Source organism: Perna viridis, chromosome 1 (assembly GCF_037379345.1).
Source record: "Perna viridis isolate PV_CMFRI_1.1 ecotype Kerala chromosome 1, ASM3737934v1, whole genome shotgun sequence".
NCBI classification, from domain to species: domain Eukaryota; kingdom Metazoa; phylum Mollusca; class Bivalvia; order Mytilida; family Mytilidae; genus Perna; species Perna viridis.
The window spans coordinates 43583244-43600237 of NC_142445.1; the positions used below are offsets into that span (position 1 = coordinate 43583244).

Consider the following 16994-nt stretch of genomic DNA (forward strand, 5'->3'; position numbering starts at 1 on the left):
TGAAAACAAAAATGATCTTATGTTATTTCATACCTGCCCATGTAGGGTGTTGACATCTTATGAAAACAACTTGTGTATAGTCACAGCTGAATTCTCCATATTTCTCTGATTCACACTGTGTAAGGTCAGTATCTAGGCTGTTACATTGTACACTGCTTAGAAGTATTGGATCAGTTGATAACTTTCTTGTTTTTGCATAGCCATGGGCAGGGTCATAGGTCAAACCAAGTTGTAAACAAACAACAGCAGAATTTTCATCTGTCCATCCCTTTAAGAATATCATAATATCTATCTTAATCTTATTTCAAAAATGTCATAAATAGCTTATGGAATTATATAAATATGCATGCTATCTACTGTTCGGCAGCTTAAAATTCATGACTTATTAAAATTTGTAACTAAAATATGTAGACAACCATTAACAAAATATATGTACAAGATTATAATTTACAGATTTGAAATTGTATAATATTTTATTAAAAAACCAACCCTATAGATCCAAATTAAACTATACTATTGGTTATATATACTTGTAAAAATTTGCATGTATTAAGAAAATATCTTGCAAACAAGAGGCTCCCAGGAGCCTGAATCACTCACCTTCTTGAATTTTGCCTTTCAAAGGCAATAAATTAAACAAGAAGTTGTCCAACAATTTTGACTAAAGAAGTCTTTGGTAGGACTATCACAAGATCTTTTCAACAAATGAAAGTTTCTTTTAATCTATCATAGTTTTCAAGATATTGACTGAAAACTATTTAAAAAAAAGTCATTTTTCCCCTTTTAAGGGCAATAACTCTTACAAGGAGTCTGAAGACTTTTGTAGTCCTAATAATACCGATCATTTCAGCTATTGAAAGAATTTGGATAAACCTAATTAGGAGATATATGTGAAAAACTACTGTCTGACCCCTATGTTCTATTTTTAGTAATGGCAGCCATGTTTTTTGACGAATCAAAAATTCCCACATCAGTTCTGTGCAGTATACCCCAAGAAACATTCATACCAAGTTTGGTTTCAATTGATCAAGTAGTGTCAGAGGAGAAGATTTTGGAAAGAAATAACATTAAAAATAGCAAAAATCATTGAAAAAGGGCAATAACTCCAACATGGCTTAACAGATTAAAACCAAAATTTGACCAAAGATAGATCTCATCATGCTGAACACTTTTACCCACGTCAGAATTCAGCTAAACTTAATGGTTTAGGAGATGTACATAAAAAACTACTGTCTGACCCCTATGTTCTATTTTTAGTAATGGCGGCCACATTTTTTGACGAATAAAAAATCCCCACATCAATTCTATGCATGATACCCCAAGGAACATTCATACCAAGTTCGGTTTCAATTGGTCAAGTAGTTTCAGAGGAGAAGAGTTTTGTATAATTGTTAACAACGACAACGGACGACGACGACGAAGGATGCCAAGTGATGGCAATAGCTCACATGGCCTTTGGCCAGGTGAGCTAAAAATATACAAAATGTAAATGAAGCAAATGAAACCTTGTGAAACAATTTTCTTTTAAAGTACAAACCTTGTTACAGACAGTACCCCATGTTGAGCTCATATTGACTTCCAAACGACCTTCAAATTCATCTGACCCATCAACCAGTCTTACTGAAGTTGTCCTGTTTTCAATACCTTCATTGTTTGGATCATTTAGAAGTGTAAATATAACAGGAGAATTTGCGTTAATACCATCTGCCTTTAGACGTCCATGAACAACCATACCTATGGAATTCTCAAACTCAAGCACTGTATTTGGTCTTAGTTCTAAGGTAGCCCCTGGTATGATGAAAATGTCCTTATCAACATAGTATTTTGTGTTTGGACTAGCAGTAAAACCAGGAGTATCAAGCACACCACCAATTTTATTTCCTCTATTGAAAACCCAACGATATTTGGGCACATCATGTGTATCCTGATTTGTATATAACCATTGCTCTCTCAGCACAGGGAAATATTCTATGTTAGCCAAATTGTAACGGTCATCTTTACCAAAAATACGAGAGTGAACGAACTTGTGGATGATGTCATCAGTCATGGGTCCCCACCAATTGTAATTTCCTTGAATAGTTACTGATGGATCCAATAAATGTGTTGCAATATCTCGGATGGAATCAGGATTGTAAATGTAATTTCTCTGTACAAAAATATTGTCTGAACTGACAATGATAGGAGCATTAGCCCTATTTCTTGGATTTAGATATGGTGATGTGTTGTTGATATAATTACTTATAACTCTGTTGAATTTGAAATCCATTTTCTGATTGGGACTGTTCTGTGTTAGTCTCATATAGATTCCATAACGGCCATCATTTTCTGTGAATGTGTTTTCATATATCTTGTAGTCTACCTTATATTGGGCATACCATTTACTAACCAGAAGGTTATAAGTGTTATCTATTCTAACTGCTCCCAGTGAATGCCTAGAAAATGTATTGTTTGTTATCAATCCTACAGTATTAATCAACGGGGATATCAAAATACCATGTCTAACATTTTGGCGAAAGTTGTTAAAGGCAAGAGTAAAGTTTGTAGGAGGTCTATTGCCTTCTATAGTCACATTGCATGATAAGTATTCAACAGCTTCATCCTTGTTGAAGAAGAAATCTGTTGTATTAATAAGAAACTCCCCTCCTCTGCAGTAGTTTCCAACTCTAACAGCTATCCATTCATTTTCAGTAAACTCTGACCTGGCTATCTCCATTTTCATGAAATGTTCAAATCTTGTATTATTCAGTTGAATGTACTCTGTAATCATACCGTATCCATTGTTATTCAATATTTTGGAATTATTAACCAACTGAAATCCTCCAGCATAGGAGATATTAATACCACATCTAGCATTATTTTCTATCCATGTATTATTGATTGCTATTTCACCAGCACCTTGGTAGATCCTAATACCAGCACCATACTTATTACCAGATATAATAGATGAGTTCACAGCCACTTTACATCTCATATCCTGAACATTTAATCCATAACCTGTGTTGTTACTAGCACTTGAGTTGATAAACCGTAGTTCTTCGTCCAATCCTGCAATAATATCATTAATAGTAAACTATCAGTGTAGGATAAATAGTTCATATTCTAAATAAAGAGCTTTTCAGTTCTACAATAAAAACTACAAATAGTGCAATTTTCCAATATGTGTAGTGATTCAATAGAGGCACATATATAACATTACTTTGGAGCGGTTTGTTCAGATCTTTAATTCCCTTTTCAGTGTAAAATATGGTGTTTTAGATCATAATACTATGATTTTTCTATAAATTCAATAAAAGGCTATAAATCTAAAAATTTCATTAAAGAAGTATTATGCAAAATGTTCCAGGGACCTTAATGAGAATTCTAGTACTTGAGTAACATTCAATTTTTATGAGTATCAAAAATCAAATTTGCACTTAAGCACCCATTTTTAATTTTACCATAATTGTATCTTTTTAATTGCTGACCAAAAATACAGTTAAATGCCATTATTTAGAGTAAAACAAACATAAGACAAATAACTCTTGCCACTACTTGACATCTTTACTGTGTTTATGCAGAGTCTGTACACTGTATCAAAATGAAATGAAATCTAAGTTTTTGGAACATAATCAGATCTTTTAAAATTTGGCAGAATCTGGTTGATTAAAGACTTATATTGAAGGAGTAATCAAAGGAACCTTGATTCTATCGGAAATTAAAAAAAAATGTAATCCAGGGACAAAGACCAAACATGGAAAATAGACATACACAACAAAGGACATAAAATAACCAAATTTAAAAAAGTAACAAAAGTAAATGAGCAACTGGGACTCCACTAAAACTTGAAGCACGGACCAGGTGTACCGGTAACATAAGTGTCCTCTGCTTTTCAACATACACCCGCCAAGTTGCTCATAAAAAGTCCAGTCCAGGATTATTCTGAAGGCAACTAATCATTATATTGGTCAAGCATACCTTCATCAGACCAGAGCTGTATCAAAAAACGGAGACAGTAAGGAAATGTTTTACACCTCTTCACACTTGGGTGTGGTGGCTTTGGGGGTAACTGGTACTGCATCTGTAATACTATACTGGATCCCTTAGATGTTACTGACTGTGGGAAACTGCCATTAGTGACTGGAAACTCAGCAAGGAGTCTGCTAGGAGACTTTATCATGTCATACACTTTCATAGTAGCTGTTACTTCAGGATCTCTCTCCATCAGCATAAAGTGAATAGTTACTCTGTGTCCAGGTATAGTGTTATAAGTCTAAAAGAAAAAACAAACACTAAATTGTACCTTTGAAATAACTATAGAAGTACAGATATAAATAGGTAGTAAATATCTTTGAATGACTGAATAAGTAAATAGTATCAGGTTAGAAAAACTATAAAAATTTGATTCTCATAAAGTTTCATTTTCCACCAACTGTGAGGATATTTTAATTTGTGGGTCTGTTTTTGCAGTTTTTCAAAATTTTGTTTGTGTTGTTTGAATTTGTAGTTTGACCAAAGAATGAAAACCACAAAAATTGGTAAGTCTATTACAGATAATATTGTTTCTACAGTAGCTTAAATTATAAGGTTAAAGGATTAAATAATCAATTATTTAAATGTGAAACCAAGACATTCTACAGTGTACCATTTCTATGAATGTACATGTATATTAACTTCCACGGCATTCAAGAGTCCATGGAACTGATTAAAAATCAATCATCTACCTTTTTTTTCCATTTAATCCTCAATTTACAAATCCCATTACCGTATTCTTCCGTGTATACCACACACTTTTTTTCAACTTTTTCTTTGCTCCAGAAGAGGGATGCGCGGTATACACCAAAAACTATGAGTTTCTAGATTTTTTTCTAGAGACATAATTTTCAGGTCTGTAATTTTCGGGAATCAGAACCAAAGTCGTCAACTAAAGACAACATCGAGCCACTGTATTTTTGAGAACAGTTTTATGTGAAATAAACAAATAAAGTTTTACTGCTATTTAATAGTTGTTTTGTCCATCAATGCCATATCTTGGCAGTTCATAGTTCGTACGAAAAACCATGACTAGTTTCTTATTGTTCTCTCAAATCAAGTTGTCTAATTATACCAAAGAATTACCACACGGAAATTCGTACAGAATAACGGGAAGCGGACGCATTCTTAAGAAAAATGAAAACGTACCGATGGAGGCAAACGATATTCAAAACGATTCGGAATAGGTACACGGCCGGTGCAACTGGACTATTAGCATAGCTCAGCTAAATGTTTGTGGTTGGACTGAAAATAACTCTTTATTACGAAAGCAGATTGTTAAAAATGTAGATGCCGATATATTCAGTATATGCGAAACGCACTTGAAAAATGATGATAAACTAGAGATAGAAAATTATAAATGGATAGGATCGAATACAAAAGAAATTCACAGAAACGCACCGAAAGGGTCTGGGGGTGTCGGACTTTTCGTCAAACATTGGATTAATCAGGAATATACTTCGGAAATAATAGACGCTACATACGATGGTATTCTATGTGTAAAATTTACTTCCAAAAGTACCGACCTCAGTTTCACCGTGATATCTTGTTATCTACCGCCGGAAAATTCAGTTTGGGGACGAGATTCACAAAGTTTCTTTGCGCATATCCTGTCAATCATGTACTCTTATAACGACTGTGACGCTCATATTATATGCGGAGACTTGAATGCGCGCATTGGATCCTTAAGCGACGTTTCAGAGTTTGATTCTGTACCGGAAAGGTCGTGCATTGATAAAGCAATTAATCAACATGGACATGCCTTTATAGACTTTTTGAACGAATCTAAAACGTGCGTTCTAAATGGAAGATATGATAATTCAAAAAACAATTATACGTGCATATCGGGAAAAGGAAAGTCAGTTGTCGATTATATATGCGTTCCACATGAAGCTTTACAGACATTCATTTCGTTCGAGGTTCGCACCATACGATCGATAGTTGAAAAATACGACTTATTTGGATACCTAAATGACCGCTCGAAAGTCCCGGATCATTCTGTACTAGAAACTAAACTGAACACACAAATTAATGTCGATAGTATAAGTAAAAAATCAGGAAGTGCTTTCAAAAAACGATATAAACTGAAGGTGATTCCGAACGATTTTTTCGCCTCTGATATATCGAAACAAGCAATACAAACACTTATAACACGTATTGAACGGACCCGTGAAACACAAAGCAACATAGATGGAATATATACGGATTTGTGCGATACTATCTTAAAGGAGATGGATGATACAATTCCTTGCTTTGCACCAAGTAACAAAACGAAAAAACGTTTCCGAAATCATAAACCATACTGGAATGAAGAACTATCGACTCTTTGGAAAGACATGCACTTTAAAGAGCGATCATTCTTAAAATGTACGGGAAATACAAATTCGAAACGATTAAAACGGCTCCAATTCCAAAGTGCACAAAAACTATTTGATCGTAGATTGAGATTTTATGAAAGACGGCACCGAAATGCGTTCTGTGAGGAACTTGAAACAATGACAACAAAAAACCCTAACGAATTCTGGGCTAAAATACGTAATATGGGACCACGAAAACAATCCGAAATACCCATGGAAGTTTATGACGATGAACGAAATATTCTTAATGACGAAAATGAAGTTTGCGAAAAATGGAAATCCGAATTTGAAAAAATGTACAACAACACTAATGCAAATCAGGATTTTGATAATGAATTTTATAGACAATCGCTACAGCATAAAAATCTACTAGAAAACAACATGTTAGATCCGTTATATCAATGTAACGAAGAATTAAATTCCAATATTACTATTGAAGAGGTCTCTGTAGTGATTAAAGCCACGAAAAATGGAAAAGCTACTGGTTTGGATAAAATACCATACGAAGTTCTTAAATCGCCGAACATCTTACCAATTCTACTATCTCTTTTTCAATGGATATTTGATACAAGTTTGATACCATCTTTATGGAGAAAGGCAATATTGTTTCCCATCCTGAAAGACATGTCCTCCGATAAGCGAGAACCATTGAATTATAGAGGAGTGTGTCTACAGTCATGTATATCTAAACTGTTTAGCTCTTTTATGAACAATCGTCTAACTTCCTATTTAGAGGATAATGATTTACTTGCAGACGAGCAAAATGGATTCCGCCGACAAAGATCATGTGAGGACCATGTTTTTACACTGAACAGTATAATTCGAAATAACCAAAATATAATAGCAACTTTCGTAGACCTGAAGAAAGCGTTCGATTTCGTAGACCGTGATATGCTCCTTTATAAATTACTCTTAAAGAATATCGATGGTAAACTTTATAACTCTGTGAAAAGTATATATTCATTGACTTCAGCAAGCATACGAATAAACAATACTATGACAGACTGGTTCACGTGCTATTCAGGAGTTAAGCAAGGTGATAATTTGTCCCCGACTCTATTCTCGATATTCATAAATGACTTGGTTCAGGAAATAAATAACCTAGAGTTGGGTATCGATATCCATTCAAAAAAACTTTCACTGTTATTGTATGCCGACGACATAGTTATGTTTGCGACTAACGAGAATGACATGCAGCTTATGCTGAATACTCTTCACAACTGGTGTAAAAAGTGGCGAGTTCTCATTAACACGGACAAATCTAAAGTCGTTCATTTTCGATCGGGACGAAGACCAAGAACATCCTTCCAGTTTAAAATTGGTGATAATATGCTACAAATAACAGAACAATATAAGTATCTAGGCGTGATATTTCATGAAAAGAAAACATTCGAGTCAAATGCCGATAATCTTGCTAAGGCTGGAGGTCGTGCCCTCGGGGCCCTAATCTCAAAAGTGCACGGGCTAAAGGACTGTGGAGTTAGTACTTTTCAAAAACTGTTCTACTCATGTGTGGCTCCGATTATTGACTATAATGCTGCTATATGGGGATTTAAAGGTTTCAACTGTATTGACAATGTTCAAAATAAAGCAATCAGATACTTCTTAGGAGTACACAAGTTCGCACCTAAATCGGCAATAATCGGAGATATGGGTTGGTTACCATCACGACATAGACATTTTCAACATATGGTTAGATACTGGAATAGACTTATGAAAATGCCTGAGGACAGATTATGTAAACAAGTGTTTCTGTGGGACTATAACAGATGTAACAATAACTGGTCCTCAGATTTAAAGTCTGTGATGAATGACATTGGACTCAATCATCAATTTAGTAATAAACTCGTATGTGATCTTAACACCGTAAATGACTCTCTTGTTGAAAAGTACGCACATGAGTGGTTTGATATGAATGAAAACTCACCAAAGTTGAGGACTTACAAAACGTTTAAATCGTTCTTCCAAATTGAACCATACGTCAAAATGAACTTATCGAAATCTGAGAGATCTATGATGGCACAGTTCAGATGTGGAATTCTCCCTTTGAGGATCGAAACAGGCCGCTATGTAGGTGAACCCAAACATCAAAGAATATGTCGTTTGTGTGACACTGACAATGTAATTGAAGATGAAATACACTTTTTGACCGAATGTTGTTTTTACAATGATATCAGAACTGAGCTTGTCAATAACATAAATGGACTTGATACTTTCAAAACCTTACCAAAATGTGAACAGTTAATTCAACTTGTGAAATATTTTCCCAGACAAACTTCAAATTTTATTTTAAAAGCTTATTGTAAGCGTAGACAGTTCATTTACTCAAAATGATTTTTTTTTTCTGTTGTTTTACTTTGCTTGAAATTGTATATAGATAAAGCTAATTTAAGTGACTTATAGGTCCAGTGGGCCGGGTGTATCTTATTTCATGTTAAAATTATTGTTTGTTAGTTTGATTTTGTACACATGTCACTATAATAAATAATTACTTACTTACTTACTATACCTTCTTCACCTATGTGCGGTGGAGCGTTAAATACACAATACCGGGTGTGCCAACCTGTCCTCGGGCCCATCGTCATTTAATTATCAAATAACAAAAGATCAATTTAAAAGGTGACACAATTATTAATAATCCTTTAATTCGCTTGATGAACTGTTTCCAGATGTCAGATATCAATACACAACTTGGCAAATTAAAACATCATTTTATAAACGGTCGGACTTGACACCATTGTTTTAGTGAATTACCTGACAGGAAATGTAAACATTTCAGCCGACTCAGATCCAATACATCGCTATTTATAAACTATTTTAATATAATCCTTTCATCTCAATGTGGTCTTCTGCTGGTGATTTTTTCTCACTTCCCAGTGTGCGTTTTACACAGAAACTAACCTTTTTCGCCGATCTCCCTTGCCAAGAATGGGGTGCACGGAATACACAGATGCGTGTAATACACGGAAGAATACGGTAACTGCTTCTGGTTAAATTAATAATCCAGAAAGAATAGTAGAGGCATTAAATTGATAGCCACAAAATCTGTACTTTCGAAGTGATTCATAGCAGTTGTTTTTGTTTGAATTGTAAAAGCATTAACCAATTAATGCAATATATGAAAATTTAAGCAATTAATGCAACATATAAAGATTTATCTATCATTTTACAGCTATGCAAGTCTTTCCAATTAAAATAGTGTTTTGTAAAGTTACCTACCCTTGAGCAGTCATAGTTGTCAAATGGTTTATTCCCCTCAGGATCAATGATGTTTTCATAGACAAAGAATGGATAGTTTGGTTGGGAAGGTACAGCAGCCCTGCAGAAGGAACCAGTGGGTGGGAACTTGAGGTCCCAATCATATATAGTATAATTCTTCATGTACATCTTCATCCCATCACCCCAGTTGTTTTCTATATCAGTCATATTGATAAGCACACGACCTATTCCAGTTTCTGTATAAATTCCATAGCCTGTAAAAATAAAACATGAATATCATTCAAGTTTTGGGAAAGAACAACAGACACTAATTATATACATAAACATAACAGATAGATATAAAAGCCATTGACATTACAGTTAACTGTTTAAATTTTCATTATTAAATTATCTTCATAATTTTTTAACATGAAAAAAATACTTCAAATCATGCTGGGTTTTTTTCAAATACCATGACATAAAAAAATCCTGCAAGCATTACCTCTGTTGTTAGAGATGGTACTATTGGCAATGTGTATTGGTCCTATAATCTCTGTCAGGTTCAATCCATCATATGCCCCATAAGTTACTGTTATATTATTCATCAATGGAACATATGGACTGGCACTTATAGATGCTCTACCATGGTTGTGCTCAGTATTTCTGTAAATGTCCTTTCCAGCATATGAGATATCCAAATATTCTAACCAAGTAAGGGTTTCATTGTAGTAAAGGTTGCCATGTTTTTTAGCTTCCACTGTTACATTGTAAAACTCCAATCCTCTCCAGTTAGATTTTGCAAGATCTGTTCGTAATCCAGCACACTGGAAGCCTACCAACTGCTGATCATCTAACGAAGGAAAAACAAGCAAACAAAGTGTAAATGACTTTAAATATGAAAACAAATTTGGTATTTTTATTAAAATAATGAACATTTCTTTTAACTACAAATGGGAAAACATGGTTCACAATGTATGCCCCATCTATATGAAGCTATACACCAAATTTTAAATCAATCCATCCATTTGGAGCTGAGATAATTGTGACAAAATTTTGATGGACGGGCAGAATGACATGGTGATTCAAATATACCACCTACTTGTTTAAGGATAAAATACGTATATTAATTTTCTATACTAATAACTATTGATCACAGTATCTTTACCAATGAAATTGTTGGTTTTTCTTTGTTTTTTTTTTTTTTTTCAAGCAAGATAAAACATAATGGGAGGACATTGATGCTAATGTCATGTATTTTTATGTTTGTATTATGTGACAGGCAAACTTCTATTAAAATAGGTACAGTAGGCAATGAATTCATTACATCTACCTTCATCCAAATGATAAAAAAGGAAAACAGCTTACCACAAACATGCTGACCAACTTTAATAACAGCATTTCGTAAACCTGGACATTCAAACAAACTATTCTCATTTCCTATGCACTTCGGTTTTTCAAACAGCATGTAGTCTGTTTTGTTTCGAGAAAAAGAATGGTATGTAAAGTTTCCCCAGACAAAACCAAGATGTTTACATGTTACATTGGCATCTATCTTTGTAAAGCTAAAATGATAGAAAAAGGAATATTAATAGATAATTGAAGCACACCTATACACTGATTAAAATTATTGGGAAAAAAGGCACATCCTATATTTTTATACAAAAATGGATACTTGAGGCACACAAATACACTAAGATGGTATATAGTTTGTACTAACAACAACAGATATGGTTATAGGGATGTGGAGTAATCAAATAAATCGCTATACCCAAACAATGTCTCCCAGTTAAACACATGCAAGTGAAGAAAGAGGTTATATTACAAAGAATGAATTAAAAAAAAAAATACTTGTCATCTTCTTTTTTTATTCATCTTCATCATACTTTTACAATGTATATTTTGGATCATTCTATAAGTTTAACTTTGGCCCAGTGATTTATGTATCATAGATTGTTTTATGCAGCAAAAATCAGATACTAAAACACACAAGAAACTCCATGCAACTTGAGAATAGTAGAATGTCACTAACAAATCTTTCATCATTTATACACTAAGAGATTTTTGTGTGTTAATAAATACTTGGAACATTTGTAAGTTTAAACTTACTTTACATAATTAGTACAAACTCCTCTCCATTTACCACCAAACATCAACTCTAATTTTCCATCTCGTGTAGTATTGCCATCCATTAATCTTGCATCATCAGGGAAAGGGTTACTTTGCCCAACAATATCATCATTTTCTGGATCTTTGGTCATGGTTATTCTGCCACCCATTTCATCACTACCCTATTAACAAAAATTTTACATTTTACATTATACATTGTAATAAATACAGATGTTATTTAATGGACAAGGTGTTTATGCAATACCCAGTCAGTGGTACTCACTTACCAAGCACAAACCAAATTGTATTTCCAAAATATGTTCATGCATTAAAGATCACAAACACATGTTTTCTAAAAATGGAAAGTTGGTTTGCAATTAACTGAAATGGTAAGAATGATTTTTTTTAAATTTCAAACAAATATACTGCAAGATCACTTTTGATACTATTATTCTTTTCAAAATCAGACCCTGTCAAATATTATAGTTAAATCATGTCAGTAACGTCTCCTTAGTTTCTTATTATTACCTACCTATATTGTTTACATCAATTTTTGTAACATTATATCAACATGTTACAGCCTGAATACGAATACAGTCAATGAACACAATTGCTTTCACTATTTATTTACCAGCAACGTAATAATCCTAAAATCCCCCTTCATGACAGACCCATTTTTGAGATTGGACAATGTTGTGGCATGTATTTGTAAGTCATACATCAAAGTACATGTACATGTGTGCTACCAACAGCTATGAAACTCAACTTACAATTAGTTTTCCAGCCACTGTATATGCTTATTTGTTGACTTTTCAACTTAAATACTAGTAGGAACTGAAAGTAATGACTTTCTATAGAAAAATCAAGATTTCTATATTCTGTGGTTTATATAATATTTGGGGGTTAAGTTGTTGAGTGTGAATAAAACTAACATCTCCTATTCTCTGTTCTTCAAAAATAATCATAAAAAGTCTATAACTGATCACTATTAGTCCGTCAATGCAAACAAAACTAAAAAAAAAATGTATATTAACATTCCATACCCTGGATAAAATTCCTTCAAAGGTTTCTTAGAGAAACCATATGACACTGGATAAACAGACATCTATGTCCCTCTAAAGAAGACTTTATTATGCAACTGAAGAGCTAATTTCTTACAGAACATAATTATGAACCACATTGTGTATGTACAACGTAATAGTAAATGTAATAGATGCACAATGTATGTTAAATATTACCCTTGCTATCAATGTTCCATTGACTATCATTCCAAAACCAGGTCCAAAATACATTGTTACACCAGGCTCAATGTACAGACAGGAACTAGGAGGTATTTCTATGTTACCGTGAATTTTATACGGGCTGTATATCTTCATGATAGCTCTTTTCTGATTTGGTTTTAAGACCATCCCATATCTGATGTCACTGAATTCAAGCACCTTAGGTTGTTGGCATTCTACAGGTATGTGCCTTAAATTGTATACAATTCCGTTGGATATTACCGGTTTTTCACCAGGCGGTGGTGGTGTAAATATCTGTGATGAGCAAAACCGAATGCAAGTTGTTATAAAGATGAAAGTAAACAATGAAATCTCCGCCATATTTGAATTTCACCTGAGTTAATTCAGGTAACTGTGATTGTTTCTACCTTGATGTGGCAAAAAAACTCATTTTATATAACTAATGGAGTGTATTTATAAAGCTGAAACACTCTCTAGTTTCGTGGAAACGTGATATTAAGTAAATTGTCAAATCGAAACTTGTTCAGGTAATACGGAAGTCCCTCATTACTCATCAATGTCAAGGTCACGTCAACATTTGTTCTAAGATATGACACAAAAACGGATCACTTAATTTTCCGTAAATATCCAAGTACTTGCTCCGCCCACCTCTTATTCTTATTGAACCTATCTCGCCATACTTTATTTTACATATATGATACCTCAAGAACTGAAGATAATAAACATAGCTGGATTCTAAGGATTATAAAAGTCTCTAAGAGTGTGTCTGGCGTGGGGGTGGGGTGGGGCGAGGGTATCACTATCAGAAATGTTTGCCATAAATATGCTAGGAGTTCTGAACTTTGGTATATTTTGGGGTGAAATTTTTGGGGGAGGGAAAAATTATGCTATTTTTGGGGAGTTTAAAATTGTTTGATATATTTTGGGGATGTGAAAGATTTGCTAATGACTATTGTTTTCTGAGATGTAAGGTAACATGAGGCTCCCAGGAGCCTGAATCACTCACCTGGTTTAATTTTGACTTTCAAGGGCAATACATTTAACAAGGAGTTGTTCAACTATTTTGACTCAAGAGGATTTTGGAAGTAATTATCATAAGGATCATCAGCAACTGAAAGTTTCTATTATAGTTTTTCAAGATATTGGCTGAAAACTGAACTGAAAAAAAATCTTTAACCTTTCAAGGGCAATAACTCTTACAAGAAGTCGTCTTACAACTTTAATCCCTAGAGACTTTTTCAGGCCTTATGAGGATCATTTCAGCAGTTGAAAGAATTTGGCTACACCTAATGGTTTTGGAGATATATATATATATGCGAAAAACTGTCTGACCACTATGCTCTATTTTTAGGAATGACAGCCATGTTTTTGGACAGATAAAAAATCCCTATTTCAGTTCTTTGCAGGATACCCCAAGGAACATTCATACCAAGTTTGATTCCAATTGGTAAAGTAGTGTAAGAGCTAAAATGGAGAAAACGATTTAAAAATACAATGTAGTACTTTAAGGGTATAATTTGGAAATATGGTATTTTTGGGGTGTCATAACTTATAAGGATTGTTCAACTATTTTGACTCAAGGAGGTGGAAGTACTTATCATAAGGATCGTCAGCAACTGAAAGTTTCTATTATAGTTTTCAAGATATTGGCCCTTGAAAGTCAAAACCAGGTGAGTGATCACAACTCATACGTTATGCCAGAGCTTGCCGAAACTATGCAGACTTTTTGTATTGCACTAGAACTCTAACAAATAGGCTTCTGGAACAGGGTTATGTTGCTACAAGATTGAAGTCATCACTACAGAAGTTTTATGGTCGTCATCATGAACTCGTGGATCGTTATGGTGTATCCATGTGCACCATGAAAACTGATTTATTCAACGGGTCGTTTTCCTTTCCTCGTTTATCAACCCAGACTTGACTTTTTATGAGCAACTCGGCGGGTGTTTCTAGAAAAGCAGAGGACGCTTACCTTACCAGTGCACCTGGTCCATGCTCCCAGTTTTTAGTGGAGTCAGAGTTGCTCATTTGCTTTTGTTACTTTGTATGTATGATTTTAGTTACTTTATGTTCTTGGTTGTGTATGTCTCTTTTCCATGTCGGATCTTTGTCCTTGGATTACATTCTTTTGATTACCGCTATAACCTTGGTTCATTTGATTACTCTTTCAAAGTGTGGTATTTTTAACTTTGGGATATACAGGAAAATAATGATATATTTTTTTTCTTTGACGTGACCTATGTATAGATAAAAATATAGAGATAACAATAGAATAAAAGTCCTTGGCTTACCTTTAAAATACATTCCCTTTTAAACCTGCAAGTACATATACTTTAAAATTTGAGCTAGGTATTTTTGGGGTCATTTATACAAAATTTGACATTTATAGCAAATATTTTACAATCTTTAGCCTACCTTACTGAAGGCCATGTGAGCTATTGCCATTACTTGGCATCTGTTGTCACTGTCATTTTTAACAATTTTTTTTGCTATTTTTAATATTATTTCTTTCAAAAATCTTCTCCTCTGACACAACTTGACTAATTGGAACCAAACTTTGTATGAATGTTCCTGCATGGAACTGATGTGGGGATTTTTCATCCATCGAAAAAACGTGGCTGCCGTTACTAAAAATAGAACAAGGGTCAGACAGTAATTTTTTGCATATATCACCGAAACTGTTAGGTTTAGCCAAACTCTTTTAATTGCTAAAATAATCCTTATTATTAGCTTTCAAAAGTCTTCAGGGATCAAAGTTGTCAGGCAACTCTTTGTAAGAGTTATTACCCTTGAAAAATGAACAAAGTGACGTTTTTCTCAGTTTTCAGTCAATATCTTGAAAACTGTAATAGATAGAAACTTTCAATTGCTGCAGTGATCTTTATGATAAGTACTATCTAAATTTCTTTGAGTCAAAATTATTGGACAACTCCTTCTTAAAATCAATGCCTTTGAAAGACAAACTTTAAACAGGTGAGTGATTCAGGCTCCTGGGAACCTCTTGTTTAAGTTGATTTCAGTCTGAAAATTTAATCTAACCAAGTCGCCTCATTTTTTAAATTTCTTTTTTTTTTTTGGGGGGGGGGGGGTTAAACTTACTTAGAATTGATTATCACACAGTTTCATGAAATTATGCAGTAATATTGTCTAGTAACGAAATCATTTGATCAAGCAGGACTGAATTATACAGAGCCCCATCCTTAACCTCAATTTTGATTTTTGTAGGCCTTAATGATTATAATAAGAATCATTGAATCAATTTCTATCTTTTGTCTATTATTCATTTCTGTCCTGTAATGATCTCAACATTTTTGCTCCCTTTCCCATTTAAAAAAAATATTTGTTTATGTTAAAGTTCGGTGAACTATTATGCCATTCATTATCAAAGAAAGTATACAATTAACTAAATGATTATTGCAACTTTAATATTCAAATATAGCAAATTATTTTCAGGGATGAATTTGGTAAAAACCCAATATACCACTTAATTCTGCCTAGAAATGAATAAAAATAACAAAAATGAGTCTACCAATGTTTTTCCATTATTCCAATACAATTATATTTTACTGAGACTTAAATCGAAAAAAAAAAAACGTTATTTGGATGCCGGAGAAGCATATTATATCATTTTAAACTAAAATCACCAAAAAAAGATAATTGTAAAAAAATTATGAATGGGGGGAGGGGTGAAACCAATGGAGAATCATTTTCCTAAATAGCAGAATAGATCATACAGTAACATTAACAGGTATCAGGTATGTATGATTAAATTTTGTAAAGAACATATTTGTTAGTAGAAAATATATCTGTTAAAAATATATCTTCTGATCACAACAAAATTCATCCAAGAAGTGATTCAAGGGATACAGTTCACGAGGAAGTTCATTCAACTTCAAGATAAGAATAGATGGTTGTTGGTTGTACTTTGAAGCATAATCAATTTCTGTGGCATTCATGTTTGGTTAAGTGTAAATGAGGGGAGATAACTCATTCCCCTCACAATTTAGTATACTTAATGAGTACATTGCAGAACAACTATACGCCCTCAAATGTTGAATGTATAAAAGCAACAACAACTAACACA

The 16994-nt window shown here is 33.6% G+C and overlaps 1 protein-coding gene across 1 annotated transcript in view; it reads right to left on the reverse strand.

Moving 5' to 3' along the window:
* The window catches only part of LOC148628891 (protein bark beetle-like), a 28264-nt gene extending 14790 nt beyond the window's left edge, over positions 1 to 13474 (reverse strand). The window contains exons 1-8 of the mRNA XM_088596362.1: positions 12908 to 13474; positions 11670 to 11851; positions 10929 to 11125; positions 10066 to 10413; positions 9585 to 9838; positions 3955 to 4249; positions 1538 to 3045; positions 34 to 268 (exon numbers count right to left, since the gene is read on the reverse strand). Coding sequence (XP_088452488.1) covers positions 34 to 268; positions 1538 to 3045; positions 3955 to 4249; positions 9585 to 9838; positions 10066 to 10413; positions 10929 to 11125; positions 11670 to 11851; positions 12908 to 13270 — 3382 coding nt within the window. The 5' untranslated portion in view covers positions 13271 to 13474. The remainder of the gene's footprint in view (positions 1 to 33; positions 269 to 1537; positions 3046 to 3954; positions 4250 to 9584; positions 9839 to 10065; positions 10414 to 10928; positions 11126 to 11669; positions 11852 to 12907) is intronic.
* Positions 13475 to 16994: the final 3520 nt, after the last annotated feature.